Source organism: Patagioenas fasciata, chromosome 15 (assembly GCF_037038585.1).
Source record: "Patagioenas fasciata isolate bPatFas1 chromosome 15, bPatFas1.hap1, whole genome shotgun sequence".
NCBI classification, from domain to species: domain Eukaryota; kingdom Metazoa; phylum Chordata; class Aves; order Columbiformes; family Columbidae; genus Patagioenas; species Patagioenas fasciata.
Window position 1 is genome coordinate 17419129 of NC_092534.1, and position 23621 is coordinate 17442749.

Consider the following 23621-nt stretch of genomic DNA (forward strand, 5'->3'; position numbering starts at 1 on the left):
TCATTTCAACTTCAGTTCTTCCTTATGCTACTAAACCTGGGGTGTTTTAGAGCACCGTTCTACAGGCAGCGCGGTAGCCTAGTCTTCTAGGAACCAGTCACGCTGCAGAACAACACTGAGAGCTGCTTACCTTCCCGAACCAGCCATTGCCGATTTCCTGGATGTAGTTTAGACTCTGACGTGCAACGTGAGACTTTGATCCATCTGTCACACACAAAGAAATAAATGTAACATGTATTAAACCACTCAGATGGCCCAAGTTATCTAACTGTTGAGGAAATAATGCAAGCTCCCGCAAGAGTTACTCCCAGTTACGTGCATACATTCAGACGAAGCACCAAACCTGGTTCGGCACATATCAAGAAGGAAGGTAACATGGTGACAACAGCACCCAAGTGACGTTTTTCTCAGTCCCCGCTTCTAACCCACACCAGAATACGCTCCTACAAAACACACTCATTCTCCTCACTAAACGTAAACTTCTGATTTTTTCTAACACACTTTGTAAGAAAGCAAAAAGACTGAGTTCTATCTCCAAGATGAAGTGTATCATATCCTGTAGTTCGGTCAAGTAAATAACCTACTCACAAAAGCTTCCTATGGAAACAGAAGTAGAAAACCCAAGAACAACACTCATTGCTCGTACATTTTAACACATACAGTTATATAGTTGCCATTTCAAGAGAGAAGGTCCAACTGCTTTACTCTTCAGCCCTACTTCCGCTGCCGTCCGGAGGGAGGACCCTTTCCCGCTACCAGTGCCTCCATTTAGGGCTAACGGCTAAAGTCTGATGACAACTTCGCCATGAAGAAAACTGCTAACAGGCAGAAGCTGCCAACACCCCAGAGTCCTTCAAACCCCTCACGTACACAGAGCCACAGAGAGAGTACTCCAGAGAGGTTTCTTCAAGCGGCTTTGATTCTCTTCAGCTACCTGACATGGTGTCCTGCTGTAAGTTCACGTTTTTGAACTAACATTTCACGTTTTATCCTATACTCCACAAAATAAATTTACTCAGTTTGTGTAAGTTTGTAACAATTAACTTGTTACGGTAAAGTGAACCTAATGAGCCACAGTCCATTTCTGACACCGCGACTGCCCGCTCCTGGTTCCTCACTGAACACCGGGATCTCACCTGCACGAGATGGAAAGTGGGCGGGAGCTGGCAGAGCAACGCTGGGCACCGACAGAGTGAACACCTCTGCCGGGGACTGCACGGACGGCGTGTCCTCCGCCGGAGGGGTGAAATCTATCTCATCATCGAAGTTATCTTCAAACTCCTGCAAAATACAGCTTAGTGAACAAGCTGATCTTTGTCTTACATTAGCTCCAATACACTGATTTTAGTTTGAACGAGCAATGCTAAGGAGGCTTAGCTTTTTCCAAGGAAACCAATAGATATTTAGTTTTCTACTGCTTACTTTCACTTTATTACTGATTTAAAGAGACTAAAATATCAAGCATTGCTTTTAACAAAAAAGGGGGGGTTTGGTTGGCTGGTTTGGTTTTTACTTTAAACGCTGCCCCAGCTTTGAATGAATTACCACGAACTGCCGAGGTCAAATATTTAGCAGTGAGAGCAAATTCAGTTTTAGGAACACAGATAACTTGTGTTCCAAAAGTAACTGTTCTCTGATGGTAACAGCTTCTCAGGAGTTCTGCTACAGTGGGTATGCATTTTCAGTATTCTTATCCCCCAAAAGTGTCTTAAACCCCGTCAGCAGACTAAGAAAAACAACAAAAAGGTTCTTTACAACAAAATTGTCTCATGGGTATAGTTTGATTACTGATCCTGATACCTAGTAATGATTCTGAAAATACACTAAAGATCTTTACTACAGCACGGACCAAATACTTCAATCAAATGTCTGCAGCAGATTGCACAGCGTGCAGAGGCGGTCCTGGTCGTTCCGGAGCAGCGCGTGCCGTGGTGCGGACGTGTCAGCAAGCGCAGGGCACCGGGACGAAGAATCAGCCAAGTGTTCTGGACATGAGAATGCGGCTAACAACACCGCTTGTGTTACACGTGTAACTTCAGATGCTTACCTTGAAGTCTATCTCAGGGTCTTTACAGCAGGAGACACAGTTTGCCAGCAGTATTACCAGCACTACCAGGGTGCACAGGGACAGAACCACAAAAGAGGAGGAAACTTCAGCTGTAGCTCCTCCTAGAAAGAAACATGTAGGTAGCATTAGATAAAGATTTAGCATTATAAGAAGTTCCTTCAAAACATACTACCCATCTGCATTTCTTTAAAAGATGGAGTTTGAAAATTACACTCTGTAGATACGATCAAAAATAAGATGAAACTGAACAGAACAGCCGTGCTGCTGAACTATGGCTGCGCTTCATTACCTCCAGGCAAAACTCCGAGAAGACCCTCTGAAGAGGGCTCTCAACACAACACCTGATATTCACCTACGTCAAGTCTTCTGGATAACACACGTGCACGTTTCCATTTGCCACCATCAACACGAGAAAAGGGGAAGGTAACAGCTGCCTGATGTTCACTTCCCTCACATGGTGAAGAACCTCACTACGTAGATTGAAAACTGCCTGAGCCGCAAATATAAGCATTTTGTGAATCATTAGCTAAATTACTGTAACACACACAGGTAATATAGCTTTAGACAAAATGTAAGAGATTCCTTTGAAGCTCTAACTGAAACCAAATAATAAAAGGTTGCTTTACTACAAAGAAAAAAAAAAAAAAAGAGGAAACATATGTTATCAGGTTTTACTAATTATTATTTTAAAGGCTTTTTTTCCAAAACAACTCCACAGGATTTCCAAACAGCTTCCTCACCTTCACCACCAGCTCCACCCAAGGGAGAAGTGACCACAGGCCATGTGCTGAAGAGATGGCGACCAAAGCACGCGCGAGCACACCGCCCCCTCCAACACGCACCGACCCCAGCCGCAGGGCAGGCCCGGGCGCTCCAACGCTGCACCCAGCGCGCCGGGGAAAGTCAGCACGAGCAAATCACTACACAAACCGACACCAACAGCATGCTTCATTATCCACAAGATACATCAGTGTGTTCAAAGACTGCTGTTGGCAAACTAACTCCAGAGCAGGTCCTTACGAGGGCAGCAGCCCAGCTGTCACGGGTCAAACCACCACAAAAGCTCTCAAGCTCTCGCTCCAGGTTTCTGGCACGCTGTCTCCTTCCCGATGCCCACACGGCCAACGTGAGTGTTAGCGTCTCCCTGCTCGCCACAGGAGACGAGCGGTATCGCTGCGCAGCAGCACCTCCCCTGCCCCAAACCCCGGATCTTCTGGATGGTCTTTTCGACCAGCCTCTACTGAAACTTGGAGCAATTTATCAACATTTCCTTTACCGCTTTCAATCTTAGTGCTTCTTCTCAAGACCTGACAAGGGGCTCATTTACCGGAAAGTCCATTACACGTAATCACGTTAGCTGATCCAGCGCAGGGTGTCATTTGTCCCCACGAAGGCGTCGCTCCGCCCGGCTCTCGCGGGACGCCAGCAGCACGGCCGTGCCATGTATCCACACCAGCGCAGGAGGCTGCTTACGACCCCCAAAATTCCAAGTTCTCACGGCAAATACAACTCAGAGGATTCCAGCTCCTGCTGGTCTTATGCCTGTTTTCTGGTTTATTTAACTCAAAATGAGACATAATGAGGACTAACAATCATAAGCTGTATTTATCGTACACGTTAGATCCACTGCACATGTATTCAGCTATTTCATATCAAAAAGATAACCTATTTCAGTTGGAATTCCTTCCGTAATGGAATTGCACATTTACCAAACCGAAAATCTAAGTGTTTTACGGAAATAACACTCCTCCCCACAAGGGAGTACGTCCTTCTACTGCTGCTGGTCATTATGTCACCTCAGTCCTTTTGTAATTCCCAAGAGAAGTGTGTGAACTGACAGCAATTAATTGGGTAAAGTAATGAAGTTTAAAGAAAAAGGGAAGCAGAGCTCCCCTCTGAAGAGGCAGCAAGCCATTAACAGTTCATTAAGATGGAAGTCATCTAAACTTCTAAAAGCAAAATGTCACAAACAAAGTTATAAAAGATGCTCTAATACAAGAAAAATGCCAATCATCACAGGCAGGTTTCTGCACCCCTTACAGAACAGCGTTTCGGACGAGTCGCACAAGTGAGCTCCTCACTAAGAGTTACAGAGTCCACTGCTATTTGGATAAACTTTGAAGCCTCTCACGCAGTCATTAATATGTGATATTTTTTAATTTGCACTTCTTTTTGAAAAAATGAATGTAAAATTAAGTATAAAATGATGGCAACCTATAATTGGGCTAAAAATTAGTATAAGTGAAGTTATTTTAATAGCTTGCATAAATTCAGTGATAGAAGTCACTGATTAAGTATCGGAGCGGGTGTTTGACAAAGTGTTGAAAATCTGCTGCAGTGTAACCTTCTCTGCATTCTTCAGCTGTTTCCATGCAATGACTAATTCACTGGAGCCTGGTGGAGCGACCGGGAGCTGAAAGGCAGGAGATGTTTAATACCTCCTCTTAGTTGTAAATTGTGAAAGTATGAAGGAATGACAGTTCTTCATTGTAAGATCCTGACCAAAAAACCAACCAGAAAGAAATCAATTAACTTAAAATATAGTGTAAATTTAATTTCCTTTAAACCTAGAAAATATCGAACGAGTATCACTCAGAATTTAATAATGAATGCAGAAGTTAAGGATCTTAACACGACAGATTCTAAAAGTAGAGAACTTCATACATTTACTCTGCATATAATCTCCATGTAAAAACCGATCACGTTTATCGTAACCCCACGCAGTAACAACCTACTACACCTTAATATCCATCCAGAAGTCAGAAGCTATTCTTTAGGAAAGAACCTGCAGAACAGATCCAAAACACAGTATATATAAAATGCCAATGATATAAGGCTTCCTGCAGTTAATACAAACAGTCTAGACTACTTTGGTCTGGTAAATCTAAACTACTTAAGCAGGAGGAGGTGGCCTGGGTTATATCACTACATTCAAATCAGCAGGAGAAGCAGAGTGCCTGTGTTACTACGTGTGTTACTGCAAGATTAACACAACATAATGCTCTACAAAGAACTCTGAGCTAGCAAGTGTTTCATCTTGATAGGGCATCTAGATGATCCTAACTTATCAATACAGAAAACAAGGTCTGTCTTTCTTTTCCCAAAGCCTCACAGTATGGACTATCGATTCTGCCCTGGTTTTCTCCAGATTTTTATTCTCTAGAAGCACCTGGTATGGTAAACAAGCCGAAGCCCTGGCTGAGGTAGGCACTGCATGAACAGCTACTGAAGCAGGTTCTTCAGCACCTCTCAAAACTGCCCCTTGGTAAGCAAGTTTTGCGCTAACATCCACATTCGAGCACAGCCCATCGGCAGCCAAACCCTGCACACAGGCGAGTACACGCACATGCTCACCGAGGAGCAATGACAACAAATTATGCTGGCATTCTCAGATCAAGTATAGACACGAGAACATACACTTCAGTATGTATTAGCATGTTTCAAGGAGTGGAAAAATGTTCTTTTCATGCAAAGCGTATTTCAGAGCAATTTGTATAGGTCAGAATTCTCCATGCCTCCCTAAGTGTCTTTCAAGTCTACTTTCTTCATAAGGTAGTTCACTGAGTCCAAAGTGCAATAACTATCCAACAATTCTCACTAGAACCGGTTTCGTTCTCTGTCAGGTTTCCCAGCGCGCCCACGACACCGGCAGACGGCCACGGTGTCTTCTGCTGCCGCTCGGCACAGCCCCGCGCCCGCGGCTCCATCCGCGGCTCCTGCTGGGCACAGCCCTGCGCCCGCGGCTCCATCCGCGGCTCCTGCTGGGCACAGCCCTGCGCCCGCGGCTCCATCCGCGGCTCCTGCTGGGCACAGCCCCGCGCCCGCGGCTCCATCCGCGGCTCCTGCTGGGCACAGCCCTGCGCCCGCGGCTCCATCCGCGGCTCCTGCTGGGCACAGCCCTGCGCCCGCGGCTCCATCCGCGGCTCCTGCTGGGCACAGCCCCGCGGCTCCATCCGCGGCTCCTGCTGGGCACAGCCCCGCGCCCCCGGCTCCATCCGCGGCTCCTGCTGGGCACAGCCCCGCGCCCCCGGCTCCATCCGCGGCTCCTGCTGGGCACAGCCCCGCGCCCGCGGCTCCATCCGCGGCTCCTGCTGGGCACAGCCCCGCGCCCGCGGCTCCATCCGCGGCTCCTGCTGGGCACAGCCCCGCGCCCCCGGCTCCATCCGCGGCTCCTGCTGGGCACAGCCCCGCGCCCGCGGCTCCATCCGCGGCTCCTGCTCGGCACAGCCCCGCGCCCCCGGCTCCATTCATGGCCTCTCGGCACAGCCCCGCTCAGCGACCCGGGACCGTGCAGCCACCTGCCCGCGTGAGGGCCACAGCTCTGCCTCTCTTCTACAACGACGGTTCAACGCTGACCCTCTCGAATTTGGCTCAGTGTGATTAATCATGTTATTGAGGTCTCAACCTTCAGGAAACTGGGCTAAATAATGCATGACACCATACAGTTCTAAGCTTGGGGAAAAAAGAAAAGTAAATGTACGTGAGCGACATTACTGAGTACATCACCAAAAGACATTCGCTACTGAGATACAGGCAGTGCAAGGCCCAGATAAATTAAGCATGATTAGGGAACAGTGAACTTCAAGGGAGCATCTGACGTGAAGCTCTGAGCACAGTAGTTGCTATGCGACAACAGCCCCGCTGCAGAAGAGCCTCTGTTCTCCCCAGAGCAGCTCTCCTGATGGCATTTCTGCACTGACAGCTGTAACTGCTTCCAGCACAAACCGAGTGTGACAGCAATCACTTCCACTGCCTCTTGGACACCCGCAAATTATATGATCATGAACTGAGACGTTAGCTCACAACACCAAGGCAGAACAGAACTGCCTTTAAAACAATAAGGAATGACCAAATCTAACTCTGCTCCCTTGCCACTTCTGCAGTATCTTTCATAAGCTTCATCGCTTACTCTGTTCAGCAGATACTAATGTAACCAAATTAAGAAGTGTAATCACCCTTATTAGGATGGTTTTAGAGGCCATCCTGACTTCCCTACATCATGCTGTCATTCTCTCCTGTGCTAGCGAGTAAGTGGGAAAGCGTTCTCCACTCCTACCCAGTTCTTCACAAGCCAGGTTCAGATCATTGTCTTTTCTCCACAAAGCGTTTCTCCTGCATTTATTTACTCCAGAAATCTGCAGAGATTTGCTGCTAATAGGCACAAACCCAACAGAGATACAACCAGGTCAGTAAATTCTGAAAGCCTACAGGTGACAGTAGAATACTAAAGCAACCTCAGGCACATCTGTTGGATAACGGCTGATTCGTGTGACAAAGTAAAGCACAACACGCACTGCAGCTCCTGTACTCCACAAAAAAAGCCCTGAAGAACGCATTGCATTAGTTACCTCATTCCATCATCTCAATTTTTTCCTGCTATGCTTCATTTAACAACTGAGCCGAAACCAGCCTCATTTTCGAGAATAAGTTTCAGCAGAAAAGTGTGCAGTACCATCATTTAGTTGTGCAATGCTATATTACAATGGGCTTTAAAATGCTAGGTTAGAACTGCATTCACATCACCCACTTTCAGCTACGACACAGCACAAGCAAACGCAAACTAAGGCAAGTTTTGAAGAGGTGTTATTCGGACTCCAGACACTCTCCTGAAAACAAGGAGAATTTCCGGATGAGGGGCGCTCCAAACCCCAGTGAGCCCTGTGGTCCGAATGACCACCACCAGCACCAGACGACAAAACACTCCCAAGATCCCAGCTGACTTTCATTGACTCAACATCCTTAACATAACACCGGCACCCTAATGAAAACTAAAACTGTTTCCAAATGCCCCAAGGATTTCAAGCAGACTGGACGTGTTCTGTACCGAGCACATCCCTAAGGACAGACACATACAGCCCTCCGAAGGAACTTCAATGAGGTCCTCAGCTTATACCCGAACGTCTCAGGTTTCACGTTTTTAGTATAATACTTACTTCCATTCGAAGAAAACAGAAGTCTTTATAAAGTTTGAAAAAAATAAAAATCCAGAATAAGCTATTGAAAATTTTATTAGTTGTAGAAAGTTATTTGAAAAGCCTATCATCTCATGACATCATTTTTATACTGGATAATGCAAAGCTTGTGTAACCTTCAGTATGGATATTACAAATGTATCTTTATGCAGAATTTTATTTTTATCTTTCCTTCTTCCTTACAACTATGGAAAATCCTAATTACCAGATACCGTGTCAAGTACGTAAAACTACAGCTGGCCAAGTTACTTGTGCACACTTGTATTTAATCTTTCTGAATACAAGAAGTAGTAATTAACAGTCAATAAAACTATTTCCTGCCTAAATCTGAATTGTGTTACATGGCCTAAATCAAATGCTTAGAAAGAAACTGGAAGACAACAAGAGTTTCAGAGGTCGTGCAGCAGCAAAAGGAATCAAATCAAATCTCACATACAGGTTACTCTGCTACTATGAAACATGTCACCCCTTTATTCAACATGCCCATTGCAATCCCTATCTTATCCCCTAGGTCCCTCACGAGGAAGGTGGGTAGGATGAAAGGTCAAGGTGTGCACAGACAGTTCTTGCGAAAAAACCACCGGTTTTCTTCTTTAGACAGTTAATCTTCAACGGGAAAGGTAATGAGGACAACAAGCAGCAATTTCCTGCAGATTTTCCCCATGACGCGATAAAGAACCCGCCCTGGCACACTCCTTCAACACACCTTGTGTTCTGTGTGTGTTTCTGAAGTGACAAAAGCCAGTCTCATAGTTAATGTGTTTTGTGGACAAGAGACCCTGAAATCATTACAGTCCCGACGCAGCAAGTTACAATTCTGTCAAGAAGAAACATTAGATACTTCATATCACAACCTGATGTGTAACTCCGTAAGCCAGCAACTCTTGGCAAACAATCTCAGTCCTCCCATTTGTCCTCACAAAGAATGCAAGAAGCCTATCCTGTGATCTAAGCCAACGCTTTTTCAACTATTTCAGGCCATGCTCCCCTAAATTTACAGTGTGCTTCAAATGAGCTTGTACAGCTGCTGGAGTCCACTTTGCATGTCAGGGTGGCACGGGTTCCACATCCTACGGCAAGAATACCCGGGGCAGTGTTGGATTCTCACAGAGTACAGCACCCCGGAACAACGCAGCTCCGGTCCCCGTTCCTTCTGAACACTTGTCCTGGCCCCAGTGTGGGCTGGACAGTTAGCAGCCAGTAAAACTGGGAGCTGGGGTTAGCTTTGCATTTCTGTCCTATTATGCTACCAGCCTTCCCACTAATGTCAAAGAATTACTCACACAACAGCATACTGCTCAGTTTTAATAAGGACTAAATATAGGCTGCTACTTCAAGTGTTTACAGAGCAAGATCTGTTTGAAGTTTCAGTGTCAGAGTCTCATGTTTGCACAAAGGCATCTTAAGACAAGGTAAAAAATATACATGCTAAATAATTATGTATCCTGTGCCTTCACGGCAGTGTTTCTGGAAAATCTGGGTAGCATTACCATCTTGCAAAGGTATGATCTGATTCTTGTGTCTTGTGTCCAATTCTGCAGAGCGCACTGCACCGCTAGATGCTGGTTCTGACAACTCCTGTTCAAGCACAGTATGCTCGCATCCGCTACAGCATTACAGCATTTCTCCAACACTGAGCCAGGGGAGTTGTGCGCTTTTTTAAACCATTTACAGCAACATGAGAAGGTTACACGTCATGGTATCTCCAACCCTCAGAGTACCTGCAGCATGGAAACCAAACCATCAGTATCTCCTTGCCCCACCACCTGGCAGGAATACAACCTATTAAGATACATTGGTTTTGAAGAGACTGATTTATTTCTGTTCACGTGAAAGGAATCCATACATGGAACCTTCATATGATGGGATTTTCTAGAATCTTGGTTTTACAGTAGGTCCATTTACAACTGATGGATGATTGGGCTGAGAAATGTGAGAAAGCAAGCAGCAGCATTTTGCCAAATGAGCTCATTGAGCTCTATTTCTCATGTCTATTCATAGCTGAAGGATCCCTGGGAAGAAGAATGGACCCCAGGATGAACGACTGATTTTGGAGAGCTGGATCTAGTCTACAGGCCAAAAGCTTAAAAGTCAGGAATCAAAAGTCTACTGTTCAACTTTCTACAGTTCTTTCATACCAAAAAAGTCTCTGGTTGCAAAGATAGTCCTAAAAAAGCCGCGTCACTATTAAGTCACTTCAATGACGTTTCCTTTCCACTAAGGAAGATTCTGTAAGTCTAGTAGTGTTGGACAAGGTGTTACTTTGTACCAGCATTTCATACTGAAAATCCCTCAGAAGACAATTCACTGACAGAAATTGCTTCACACCATCACCGTGCCTGAGCTGTATGTGGCACAACACCTCGACACATACAGGTTGTGCTTAAACTATGCATGTAGATGGCAACAACTATCCTGACACACTTTGGACATTTCCGACAGCAGAAGTGTCTCAAAATGTTTCTACTATCACTGACTTTGCCCAAGACTTTTCATAACAGCAGTGTAATGAAAACAAAGAGTTTATACAGAGCAACAAAAGCATTGAAGATATTGCAAATTGTATCCAGAACCATGTCACGCTCCCGATATGAGATGCACACACCGAACAAAGACAGACCCAAAATAAAGTCTACAGAAGACTCCAGTACGCCACGTGCTGTCCTGCACAACCGGAGCACTGGGAGTGAAACAGGGAACTACAGTTTCCGCAGCCCCTGGCACTACGCTGACAGCAGGGCCGCTCATCCTGCACGAGTAAACCACACCTGGACAGTGACTGAGACCGAACCAGGGAATCACCGCTGCTCCTGCTTGCCTGACAGCAGTTCAGAAGCCCCCAAGAGCATAAATTTATCTTCTGACCTCTTCAAACAGAAGGCTGGATCTCACCATGTAATACATGCTCCTTTTTTATACAGGATTCCAGGCAAAATCAGCACAAACTAATGGGCCCTTCCAAACTAATGACCTGCACTTGGGCTACGGCACCACAGCTCCGGACGTTCCTGCTCGGCGCTACGTCACTGTGCTGCAGTGACACCTCGGGAATGATCCAATACACCAAGCCCTTGAGACGATCCTGTAACGCTGTTCGGCTGTAGCAAAGTCCGGACGCTTCACAGCCAGAGGAAGTCGAGCAACCTGCGAACAAAGCGCCGCGTGGAGCATCCCCGCCGGCCAGAGACACAGCTGGCTTCTCACACACAGTCACAAACTCACAGACAGCACGAAAGATGAAAGGCAACTTAGCAGCTCCAGTTCTACAATTATCAGGCGTCTGGGATGGAAACTTACAAAAAGAAATATAGGGCGAAGTAAACAAGTTTAGTGTTTGAAAGGGGGAGGAACAATAGACCACTCCCAAGAAAAGTACAAATCACTAATTAAAATCCTGACTTTACAGGCAAGATTTTTCTTAACTTCAAGTGGCCCAAGTCACTACCTTGCATATGCTTAGAAAATTGCTTTTCTCATTATGTGCAAGTGTCACAGACATTTATTTACATTGTTCCAAGCCACAGGCCACACCACAACAGGGCCTCAGTCTGACAGAACTGAAACATCAAGCCAAAGAAACTCCAAAGCAGCAGTTTACCCAAGAGCATATATACGCTACAGAACTCACCTTAACAAATAAAAGGAAGTGATTACTTAATGTCAGTGTTTTACCTTGACATCTATGGCCAGCTGACTATGCTAGATACAGCTCCATGAACATCTAGATGCTCCCGACAGATGCCTCCAGATACTGTGTACCAATTTTAAGCATCTTTTCCTTGATCGTACATGACCAAGCTCATCAGCAAGGACTCACTGCCACCACACTCAGCTGGTCCAGGAGAGAAGTCCCAGAGCTGAGGTTCTCAGCACAAACCAAGAGAGCACAAAGGCACCAGTCCAGCTGCCTCACCTTCACCGAATGGACTATGGAGCTCATCACAAACGTAAAAGTGACCACGGTTGCTAAAAATGCTACCACCCATTCACGCTTTACAGGAAAACGAGTACTTTTGAGTCCCTGTTACTCTGTATTTGCAAAAACTTCATATAGCACAGAAACGATGGAAATACTTTGGCTGACATCACATACCCTTGATTCATATTTTCAGCTTTCTGAGAGAGGCAACTGAACTAAGGTCAAGTATGGAAATCCAAGTCAGAAGAACAAAACAAGAGTCTGAATGTAGACGCAAAGCTTTAGCACAGTAAAGCAGACGTGACAGATTATAATGCACTACGTTTGGCTGCAAAATCCCCTGCTGAAGGGGCTCTCAATGGCCTCCTTCAGCCACGCAGTACTGAAAGTGGAAGCCACCTTAGCCTGGTGCATTCAGGTAGAAATCACTAATACTGCACAGGCTCAAAATAACTACACTTCATTCTACCAACTACTTCCCAGTAGAGGTGCCCTCAGGTCCCAGCTCCCGCATAAAGCGGAACCTTGAATTCAGAACTATCACAGTACATAGCAGTGACCCCCTTTTCCATTCACAGAATAAATTAAACCTAAGTTGGTCAAAGTATTTTTAGCTCCTAGCATCTTCAGCATCTTGTTTTTCTTATTTTCTACAATAATTGCTATGAACCCTGCCAGGGGAACAGTTAAAGCCTTATTTCCTTTACCTCCTCTCCTTATTGTTGGAAAGTAAAAAAAAAAAACTTAATTGAGTTTAGAAACACAACCTGGAAAACGCAAGACGAGTACAGAACACATCACCAACGCACCCCTCCACCTGCAAACACCACAAAGCCGTATCTGTAAGGAGCAGCATCGCCCGCGTCGATCAAGGCCCCGGGAGCCCGTCGGCTGCCCAGCCATTCACCCCGGCATCCTTCTGCAGCAGCCCCGCAAAACGGAGCATTTCTGAACACCGAATCCAGTCCAGCCTTGCTACAACCTGCCCACCACCATCTCTTGCTTCCCAGCTTCCTCCTCAAAGGACGTTCATCTATTATGGGCCCATTCCATGAACAATTCTGCAAAGTTCACTACAGCAACTGCAGCCATCTTCCTCTTTTTCTGTGGATTCCCACCTTTCCTGTAACCAGCTCAGGGCAACGAGCTGTTTTTCCATTGCCAAGAAGCAGCCTCTCTTGCCAGGTGAAGAACTGCGGGATATCGAAGTAACTCTGAAACCAGTTATTAATTATTTTGCAAAAAGTCCATTCAATTATTCATAAGTTTACAACTCTTATCTATCAGACTGAGCACTGTGGTGAACTGGAGAAGCTGCCAAGATTCTTGAGGTCTTAAAGGTTTAAATTCTAAACATCTGCAAATAAAATAATCCAAATACATAGTTTTTTACTATATGGGCAGATACAGTAGATAGTGGCAGTTTCATTTCCCAGAGTCCACTGGGTTTCCAATGACAGGATCTGGCACAGTTTGCTAAACTTCAGATAACGTCCCATGTATGCATACTTTGGGCTAAAGTTATAACCCAAGTCAACACATAAAATTACAATACCTCATTAATTTTGTATTGGTCCAGTATTACAACATCACAGGTACTTCTCTTAGCAGTACTGCACTTAACATACCTGATTCGGTCTCTAAAAAATAAATTAAAAAACCCCACAACACTTCAATTCTATCTCTTGCATTTCTGTCCAATCAACTTTTCATTCTGAGAACTCAGTTTTTACCAGTGTCATGGATGTCATGCTTTAATCTCCCAGCTTTGTAAGGCATATAGCATCCTCCTCACAGCAAAGAGGAGTTTGTATTTAAAAAAAGATTTAAAAGAGACTATTTGATGCAGATACTCTGACATCAGCCTGTAAACAGAAAAATTAACCACATTTCAGGAAAAGTAAGACACAGAAAAGGTGGAAAAGACGTCTACACAGAACTGATTCTGCTGTGCTACTTGCAATTCGATGATAAGTTAAAATTATTTCGACAAACTTTAAGTAAAAACAAATAAATGAGAAAATCACCATTTCATCTCAAAGGAAATACAGATTTAACTGAGAGCTTTCTCTTTTTTCAGAGCACTTTTACAGAAACCAAGAACGACCTAAAAGAAGGCTAACAGAGGGAGGAACTTTCAAACAACTTAGAATTGTTCTTGGGAACAAAAATAATTGTGAGAGAGGCATAGGTCCAAAAATAAAGGCAGCAAAGGTTCCACTCCCAGTTTTGATGCTTTCTGTGGAACAGCAGCCAAACTGCCTAATCTCTGCGCTTCAGATCCCTCACTGCACCTCCTCCTCCTGAACACGCCGTCTACTTCTGCTCCTCACGGCCAGAAATGAACCCCAGTACACATCCAAACCAAACCTAACCAAACCCAGTCCCAATACCACGTTGTGTTTGCAAGCCCCAATGAAATACCAAAAAGAACTCTTTTTATGGTTGTTAACTATCAGTACTAATAAACCTCTGATCAGTAACTCATACAATTGAGAGGACGTCTTTTTTAGCTTGTGCTTTTAAGATAAACAGGAAAACAAGCAAGAAAATAGAAGGAAGCTGGCATTACCTAACATAAGAGACAAATAAATGTGAACTACACGACTATTTAGAGAGACTGGGCGAGGAGGGCGGGTGGAATCGGACTAATCTGACCGGAAAGCGGGGAAGCTCCGTGTGCCCTGAGGAGCCTCCACCCAGGAACGGGAGTCCCGGTGATTCACTGTCAAAATACGAAAAATCACGCCGCGGTCTGTACAGGTTAGAGCGGAAGCCACTATAGAAATAACGTATGCGGGTAAACACGGGCAGAACACAAGCACGTAGTTCAACTGAAAGAAACCGAGGTACGCAGAGCGGGATATCGCTCCTCCACAGGCACCGGCCATGCCCGGCGGGCCGGGAGCCGCAGCCCGCGGTGCCGCGGAGCCCCATCCTCCGCCGTGCCCCTCCCGGCGCTCGGGCGCGGAGCCCTGCAGCAGCACGGGGGAGGGACGGGGACCGCGAAACCCGCAGTCCCCCCGCTCCGCCACCACCGCGCCCCGGGCCCACCCCACAGGCACCGCGGGCCGCGCCGCCCCGCTCCCGCGCGTCCCCCGCAGGCCCGGTCGCGGAGCCGCCCCCACCCGCGCCTCACCTGCACCTGCTCGCGGAAGCGGAGCCGCCCCGCCGCTCCCCGAGAGAAGCGACAGCAGGAGGACGAGGACGAGCCCGAGCGGGCGCAGGGGCCCGAGGGGCAGCGGGCCGCCCCCCCGCCGCCCGGCAGCCCCGCCGAGCCCCCCGCGCTGCTGCATGCCCTCCGCTCCCGGCCCGAGGCTCGGCGCCGAACGAGGGGCCCGAGGTTCTCAGCGTTTCCGGTGAGCCCCCGCGGCAGCCGCTGCCCCCCGCCTGCGCGGCGCGGCCGCCCGCGGCATCGGCCCCGCTCCCCTCACAGGACCCCGCCAGCCCCTGCGGACGCCGCCGCCGCCGCCATCTTCCGGGCTACCTGACCGGGAGGGGGTGGAGCGCGCTGCTGATCGACAGCATGATGCGCCAATCAACCCGCGCCTCACGCTCAGGAGGGGGGACCACTGGCTGGGACGGGGCTAATCCGTGATTGACAGTTAGATCAGCCAGTCACTACGCAAAGGGCCAGCTAGGGCAAGCGGAGGCTGCGGGCGCGAGAACGCCGTGCTTCGGGAGGCGGGAGGAGGGCGGAGTTTCCCTCCGATTGAAGGTGCGCTCCACCAACCGGCTGGCGACGCCGTTCCCGAGGGCGGGAGCAGGAGGCGGGGCTTGGCTGAGCCCGTGCGCAGGGCACGCGGGAGGAGCGCGAACAGCGCCGCCTGCAGGCGCGGCGTCCGCTCGCCGGGCCCGCGGGGAACGCGCCCCCAGGCCAAGGGCAGCTGGGGGGGTTGACACGGAATGGACACGAACCCTCCGCAGCTGGAAATGACCTTGTTAGACGAGCGATAAGCGCAGAATTCAGAAATAAGGGTTATTCTGGGTTAGGTTTGTGATTCTGCTGAATTGAGCGCACGTGAAAATGAGGTGATGGTTTTAAGTAGCATAAATGGGAGTGTTAATGCTAAGGAACCAGGGACTCTCTATAGCGAGGAAACAGGGAAATACCATTAATGTGAGAAACTAGATTTCCAGTTTCCAAAGACTTTAGCAAAAAGGCTAATTATGTCAGGATTACATAACAAGTCTGGGAGCACAGGCTGTCCAAGGAAATGTGCAGTGAGCGGCCGCGGGACCCCGCGAAAGGCAAGTCCTGTGCTCAAAGAGCCGCCTGGGACACCTCGTCCCGGCAGACGCGCCATGAAGCTCTGTCCCGCTCTGACATCCAAACACCTTCCTCTGCCAGGTCTGTGTCTGCCCCCGGACATCCTCTCTCTGGCCTGAAGACACTAATTGTACTACCACGTGACCCATTTAAAAAAATGTCCTAATTAGTTTTTCTTCCAAGGGAAATATTTTACTTGAATAAAGATATGGAAGACAACCTCCTCTTTTATTATTTTAGTAAACTATTGTCAATGCATTATGCTGCTTATTGAGAATTATTTTTTAAAAGCAATATGAACCAATACAGTCCCAAAGTATTCCTTGTCTGGCTGGCTGTACCTTTCATGGACTGGGAAGGCACAATGTGGCCCTTTCCCTTGTAACACATCGCGTTTCTTCACGTCCAAGCAGCCACCATCGCAATCTCAGCAGCTCCGTGCGGCTGTACGCCCGGCGCTGGTGCGGCCAGGCCTGACGCGGGCCCTGCACAGACCCGGTGGGCACCCCGCGCGCCCCTCGCTCTGCCCTCTGCCGGACCTCCCTCCACCGAGCACGGGCGCCAGGGCCCTGGCTGTGAACGCGTCCCCTGCCTGACGCCGCTGACACATTTTTAAAGGATGGCTTTTCAAAGTACGCTGCATTTCTGTGGTGTGACCACATGGGCAAACCTACCCATCAGCACGGTGTGCGCGGTCTGCGGTACTTCTGAGACCACTCACTGACCTCGTGCACATTCCAGACGCAAAGAACATCGAGGTTCACAGCACTACCGACGTCAGCTTCATCTGTAGCCTATGAGCAGGCCTGCAATGCAGTGGAGTTCTCATTTCAGCAGTGAGAACAAGCCCCTGCATTTTAAACACGGCAGACAGCTCTATTTCCCAACCCACCCTATCATCACTGCGTGTTAGGCCTTTGACGCCGTTTGCTGATAAAACATCATGTTGTAATAGCATCTGGGAAGTCACGGCAGTGCGGGTGCCATTGAAGGGATGTGTCAGAGCACCGGTCGGTAATGACGGCGCACTCAGGTTAGCTGTCAGTTAGTCACTGGTAGAAGCCTAATAACCAACCTTCCAGCCCATTGTTCCCCATGTTAGTCACAGTTACTCCCCATCTCAAATACACCGCGAACATCCCAGAAACCAAAGATGCACACCTAATGCGGCTGCCGTCATCAGCAATGTCACCGTTCACCCATTTACAATTTCTGCAGTTAAACATTTGTAGTAACTATGGGATGAGCAACCTAGTACCAAGTAATCCAAAAGGTACTTAAAAAGAAAATATATTTACTTAAACAAAACCCTTCCTGTACACAAAATGGGATGTATCACCACATATCACGGCCTCACGCCTCTTGATTATGCGCTGTTATCATTGCCAAATTACTGAAGCCGCTGTTCCGTGTGGGAGGTGTTAAAACCTTTTTTTAGAGACAGAGAATTGGATCAACTAAAGGATGTTGACGGTGTTCTTTTCAGTTGGTTTTCTTCAATATTTCGTATGACATTATTGGTGCGGAAGGAACATTGTCTAGCAGACTGAGCAAGCTGCCAGAGGGGTGTTAAAGGTCTTCAATTTAACTGTGAATAAAGCCCCAAAAGATGCACAATTTGCTTACTACAAACCAGAGTGTCACTGAGCACCAGGAACAGGGCTGGGTACAGGACCAAGGTCTTTATTCCAGGTCGCTTTTAAGCATCAAGATTAGCTTCTGTGTATACGAATGCCGAGACACCCTGCTCTCCCTCCCTCCACAGAACAGTCTCTCACCCTTTCATCTCTAACCTTGTCTTTCCCTCTCAGTGCTGTCTTTTTATATTTAACAAAGTTATTTGCTTCTCCACCTGACAGAGACAAAGCAAATGCCACTGCTTCAAACCTCCACGTTCAGTTGTACGTGACCCAACAGTTTCTGTAGAGCTGGAGGCACCTTTCCCGGTCCCAACACTGCAGCTCTCACGGGAAAACAGCTGAAGAAACCCGGGTTTACAACAATCAGCCAACAGATCTGCTTACTCGAGTTGATGTTTACCCCTGAGTATCTGCCACTCTAAAACGGGCTTAGAACAGAACTCTCTCATTTCTCCCCACGTATGCTTAAGTTTGCCGGTGGAGACACGACCCTCTGAAAATACGGCAGGGCGTATTCGGAACCGCTGACAGAAAATTCGGTTTATGTTGATTTAAAGTGTGTTCAGTGAGGATCCAGCAGCTCATGAATCCATTCCTGCACGGGCCGCAGCAAGCGGTCCCGGACCCGGCGCTGCCAACCACCACCCTGCGGTGCAACCGCTCACACGAGCCCAGCGCACCGCCGGTCCTGCAGCTCAGCACCACCGGAACCCCTGCACCACCAACACTTCTAGGAACGAAGGCGAACACTTGAGCAGGAGATACAACATGAGTTGCGTGTGTCTCTAAAAAGTAGTTCTAATGATAAATATTAAATGTTATACATCACCACTTCAAAATGTCACCTGTTGAAAGAGAAAAATTGAATGAGCTACTCAGATGTGTGTTTTGAGTCCTACCACACAGGGTATTCTTGATCAACTTGCCTATTAATGTAACACATTTCCATACCACTTTATAGATGAATTAGGAAACACCCTCATACCAATACCAGTTCTCATTGACTTTGAGCCAGCTGAAGCTCAAAGGAGAGTAAAGGACATTTTTTACATGTGGGCACTCACCTCTCATTTTAAATATCTTTAATAACCTGATCCTAAGGAATTGCACCAAAAGTACACTAGAAATTGTGTTAGGCCACTTGCCCTCCTATTCAATAGTCTCTCCTCGGCTTCCACACGTAGTTTCAGTAAAAGCATAAGCAAAGACGTCAGGTTAAGGACCACTCGGTGTCTGGGGGGCCCCTATGCCAACTGGAAATAACCTGCAGCCCTGCCAGGAGCAACTTTCGAAGGAGCACCTGGCTCTGGAGGCCAGACCCAGAGGGGAACAAACAGCAGCGCGAGCACGGCGCGCACACCCAGACCCCGTGCTGTGCTGCGTTCGGCTCAGGCGCCGGCCTGGAGCCAAACCACCGGGATCCGAGGTGCAAAGGACGGAACGCTGTAGGGAAAAGGACCCACCTGGCACCGAAATGCTCTTCGCAACCTCACTCATTCCTCTGCAGCAACGAATGTTGCCTTCCCAGCACTGAGACGCCAACCCGACCCATCAGGCGGGGAAGAACTGAGGCGAACCAAGACAAATAAAGCAGAAGCGAGAAGAATCTTGCCAAGTGAGCAAGAAGCACAATCAATATACCCAGCACAGGTACACTGGAAAACATCATTTTTGTTACTTTCATTTATTTTTAATAGTCGTGGGTTCAAAAGACAAAATTCAGAAGGAGAACCAGTTATCAAAAGTAGCAACTGGATGTAAATTTCTGTACTCCTGGTAACCAGAACAGAGAGAGGTGTGAGATACCGCGACGAAAACCGGATACAGAGAAAGCAAGGAACGCCAGTGAGCAAAGCTTATGCCACAGACAAGGAATAACTCACTAAAACCAAACTGCAGATGCGTTTTAAAACCCTTGGCACTATTGGGGACAGTGTCTTATTTTAAAAGTTTACCTATTAATTTTAACTGGTTACTTACAAAGACAAACAGACCTGAAATATGCAGCTTATTTTCCTTACCCTTGTACCCTGAGAGTCTAAAGATCATCCAAGAAGCAAAGACCTCTTATCTTCCACAATCCCGTCCTCTTGTTTTAATAAAACTCATCCAACAGAACCGGGTTTACAAAACTATTTAAAAGTTCGGAGTCTTACGGATTAAAATATAGTGAAAATTTAAGCAAGGACCATCCTGCAACTGTTTTTCATCTCCAGTATCATAGTAACAGCTTAATGAGCTGAGCTCACCACGCAGGATGTTCCTTTCCTCCTGGTTCCAGCACCACAGGGGCACTGCACGTCCCCCGATTCCGCACCGTACTGCCCCGGCCGTGCCCTGCGGGGAGCGGGGCTGCCCCGGTGCCTGAGATCACGCGCGTGTGCCGTTTTAGCAAAGCAGAGGATGTCAGACTGAGCGAGTACACTTCGAGTAAGATAACTGTCCTTTCAGAGCCGAACAGTGCAGTGAACTCGGTCCACGGACGTTCAAACAGATCGGCTGATACAGCGATACACGAGATCAGTGATACAGGAGATCAGCACTGAATGCGGAGATGACAGGGATTAATACAAAAGCAATACAAGCAAGGAGCAACAGGTCATAATAAAAAGGGAGTTGCAAGAATGGAGCAAATTACCCGACGGTGTTCCTCAGGGATCGGTGTGCGGAGCTATACCATTTAATGTATACTGCCACGAGCCAGCAACCGTGACCAGGCCCAGCCTCCAAAAGCCCACAGGTGATACAGAGTTGGAAACTGCTGCGGCGCTGAGGAGGACCAGAGCAGCACACTGGAATTACTTGACCTTCTTGCCTGCAGTGACAGAAATTTAATAATGTGAGCGGCAAAGTCATGTTCTTGGGCTTCATCAGCTGGAGGCAGGAGGGAGATGTGAGTGCTGTCACTTAAACTAGAATAAGTGCAGACTGGCTATTAGAATGATTACAGAAATATCATTCTTAGGGAGAGATATAAAGAGCATGGTTTGTTCAGAGTGACAGTGGAGAAACACTATGCAAGTCCTTTATAAAGAGATTTTGAAATAAATAGCATGGAAAAATAACTAAGTTAAAGGTTAATGTGACTGCAAAATCAAATAAAACCATTTCTAACTATTCAAGGAGATCACACGTCGCCATGATCTTTCAAAGACAGCAGTAAGGGCAGGAACCCAAACGGTCTTGAGACGGAACCTGATATGCCCATGGAAGAGCTGCATAACTAAGCATGAAAATGAGTCTGTGATCAGTAGATGTTTTGGATATACCTAAAGGGGTCTGAAACGAGACTACAGATCTCTCTTGCTCTTCACTTATTATGGACCCCATGCCTGACAGAGCTTTCTGATTGCCGACAGGTTCCGCCAATGGGGGAGCACACCCCGTTGCTGCCCGGGGTACCTCCTGAGGCCTTCTCACGTTTCCCCGGAACACCGCGCGTTGCCAGCTGTTCCACTTCACCTCTGCCAGAAGTGCCGGAGCGGCGCGCTGCAGGGACGAGACGCGACACGCTCAGGGACGCGCTGCCCGCCCCGCCAGCCGCGGCTCGCACCCGCGCACGACGCGTGGAGGACGCGGGGCCCCGCGCGGGACCCGCTCCTGCTCCCCAGCCCTCCTGCTGCGCGGGCTCCAGGGCCGCGCCACGGCACCCAGCTGCGCAGCCCGGCGCTGCCTGGTCAAACACAGCACACTCTCTTCCATCGCCCGAAATAATTATCGGTTGGCATTTTATCCTCTACAGCCTTACAGCTGAGATTTTATCCCTTAAGTTCTTGCCTTTTCTATCATTACTTATCACGCTGTCAATGAGGAGTAATCCCCCTGCAGGCCCCCTGCAGCACCTCCTGGTGCTGAAGAACCATCACCATCCCCTGGGAGCAGGCCAGGCCCTGGTCCCCAGCCACACGGTGGTGCTCGCTGACCTCTGTGCGCGCAGCCGGGCAGCTCGGCCGGCGGCGGGGAGCCGGGCTGGCTCAGTGCTCCGCACCCTGCTCCCGGAACAACTGCTTCCTACATCAGCGTTTGCGAATCCTCCACATCTAAAGGCTTTGCATTACAAGTCTGGTGAAGTGTAACAAACATATGAAGGTAAGGTGTGAAGGGGAAGAAAATGGGGGGAGCCAAGAGAGATGCTAACATACTGACGTCCATCCTACCGCAGCTCATCACTCAGCATCGCAGGCTTACCAGCCTTGCCCTGTTCTTCCTGCTGAGCTCAGGCAATGGAAGCAAAAAGGAGGAAGGCAACTTAGCCCAAGAGTCAAAATCCGCCCGATCTTCACCCGCGTTTTCACACTGGCGCAGTCTGTAACATCACTTAGAACCTTTCCTGCTCCTGAGACTAATCTGAATTATTGACACATTTATTCGTGCACTGCTCCAAACCCCAGTACAACAGCTACCCCCCGAGAACATGGATTTTGAAACCGAAACAACCCGCAACAAAAACCCAAACCCACCAGATCCAGATAGGAGCTTAACTCTAGAACCAAGCCTCTCCCCCTTCTACACAAACAGTTATCCTGTGCTCTATAAAAGGAGCTGCTGGGCTGCTGCCTACAAATAGAAAGCCTTAAACTTTTTACATAAAAGGACAAACAGAGAAAATATTCTGATTACTCTCTATCTGATGCTGGTGGGCTGTTTTAGAAGTAAGTTAAACAGAATCATTACCACAAGCATTTACATTTGTGATTGTTGTTGAGCCTCTAACGACTAACACACCCCGTTCCCCGCAGAAGAGCCGTGACCGGCCCCTTCCTGGACCAGGCGGCACTTGGGCCCATCCACTGGACAAAACGCGGTGGGACAACACGGCCACCCCCGAAGGACCCGCCGCGAGGAGCAGGGACCGGGTGACCCGGCGGCAGCAGGCGTGGGATCGAACCCCCGCTCCAACCGCGATCCCGCGCGCGTTCGCGCGGCGCTGCGCTGCGCTGTGACACGGCACAGCCCCGGGCACGGCCCGGCTGAAGGTCACGTCAGCGCAGGAAGGTGGGGAAGATGGAGGGTTAAGGCAGCCCAGCGTCAACACGGGGATCCTGTGTCTGCGCTGAAGAATGATTCATTTTACAAACACGTAGGTATCGAAATGCAGGCAGTGCTCCAACTACATGCGAGTTAGACTATCTGTTCTTGCTGATACAAATTTTCACACACGAGGGGGGAAAAGTGCTGGTTTCATGCATCACTTTGCACTGGATTGTGTCCAGTTGCTTTACTTATCATTATGCAACTCAACCCAGGGCAACTCAACACCCAAAGACAAAATTAGAAATAGTAAATATATTTGCACTGTTTTCTTGCTCTCCATAACGATATTTGTTTCAATCCCCAACCCAAGATGAACTGTATCACGCAAAAGTCTAGAAAAACATACCACTAATCTTATTTTTCTGAATTGAGTATTTTGCTGTTTATTATTGTCTCGCGTGTCAGAGCAGATGGGACTATTTCTGTCTAAAATAAAACACCTATTATCTTGATAACTGGGAAAATTCATGCCTGGACAAAATCTGTCATAAATCAGCCCTAATTCAGGCAAAAGTTCAACTGACTTCCAGGGATAAGCCCGGATTTGGGACTAATGCAAGCCAAATTGCTTTTACTAGAATGAAGAACTTACAGAAAACTAGAAGGACTGGCCTGTTCTTCAGTACAATTTTTCATCTCCAGAATTAATGGTATCTAGCAAGTCCACACACCACCTTTTTCAGTCATTAAAGAAATTAGCCACATTTAACTTAGAGAG

At 47.8% G+C, this 23621-nt stretch overlaps 1 protein-coding gene and 1 long non-coding RNA gene across 2 annotated transcripts in view; both read right to left on the reverse strand.

Annotated features, from left to right (window-relative positions):
* Positions 1 to 15391, reverse strand: part of LMTK2 (lemur tyrosine kinase 2) — a 39355-nt gene extending 23964 nt beyond the window's left edge. The window contains exons 1-4 of the mRNA XM_065850538.2: positions 15099 to 15391; positions 2048 to 2169; positions 1137 to 1281; positions 131 to 204 (exon numbers count right to left, since the gene is read on the reverse strand). Coding sequence (XP_065706610.2) covers positions 131 to 204; positions 1137 to 1281; positions 2048 to 2169; positions 15099 to 15255 — 498 coding nt within the window. The 5' untranslated portion in view covers positions 15256 to 15391. The remainder of the gene's footprint in view (positions 1 to 130; positions 205 to 1136; positions 1282 to 2047; positions 2170 to 15098) is intronic.
* A 4161-nt stretch (positions 15392 to 19552) lies between these two features.
* LOC139829142 (uncharacterized) overlaps positions 19553 to 23621 on the reverse strand; it is a 40898-nt gene continuing 36829 nt past the window's right edge. The window contains exons 3-4 of the long non-coding RNA XR_011741448.1: positions 20508 to 20684; positions 19553 to 20411 (exon numbers count right to left, since the gene is read on the reverse strand). This is a non-coding gene — a long non-coding RNA (uncharacterized lncRNA). The remainder of the gene's footprint in view (positions 20412 to 20507; positions 20685 to 23621) is intronic.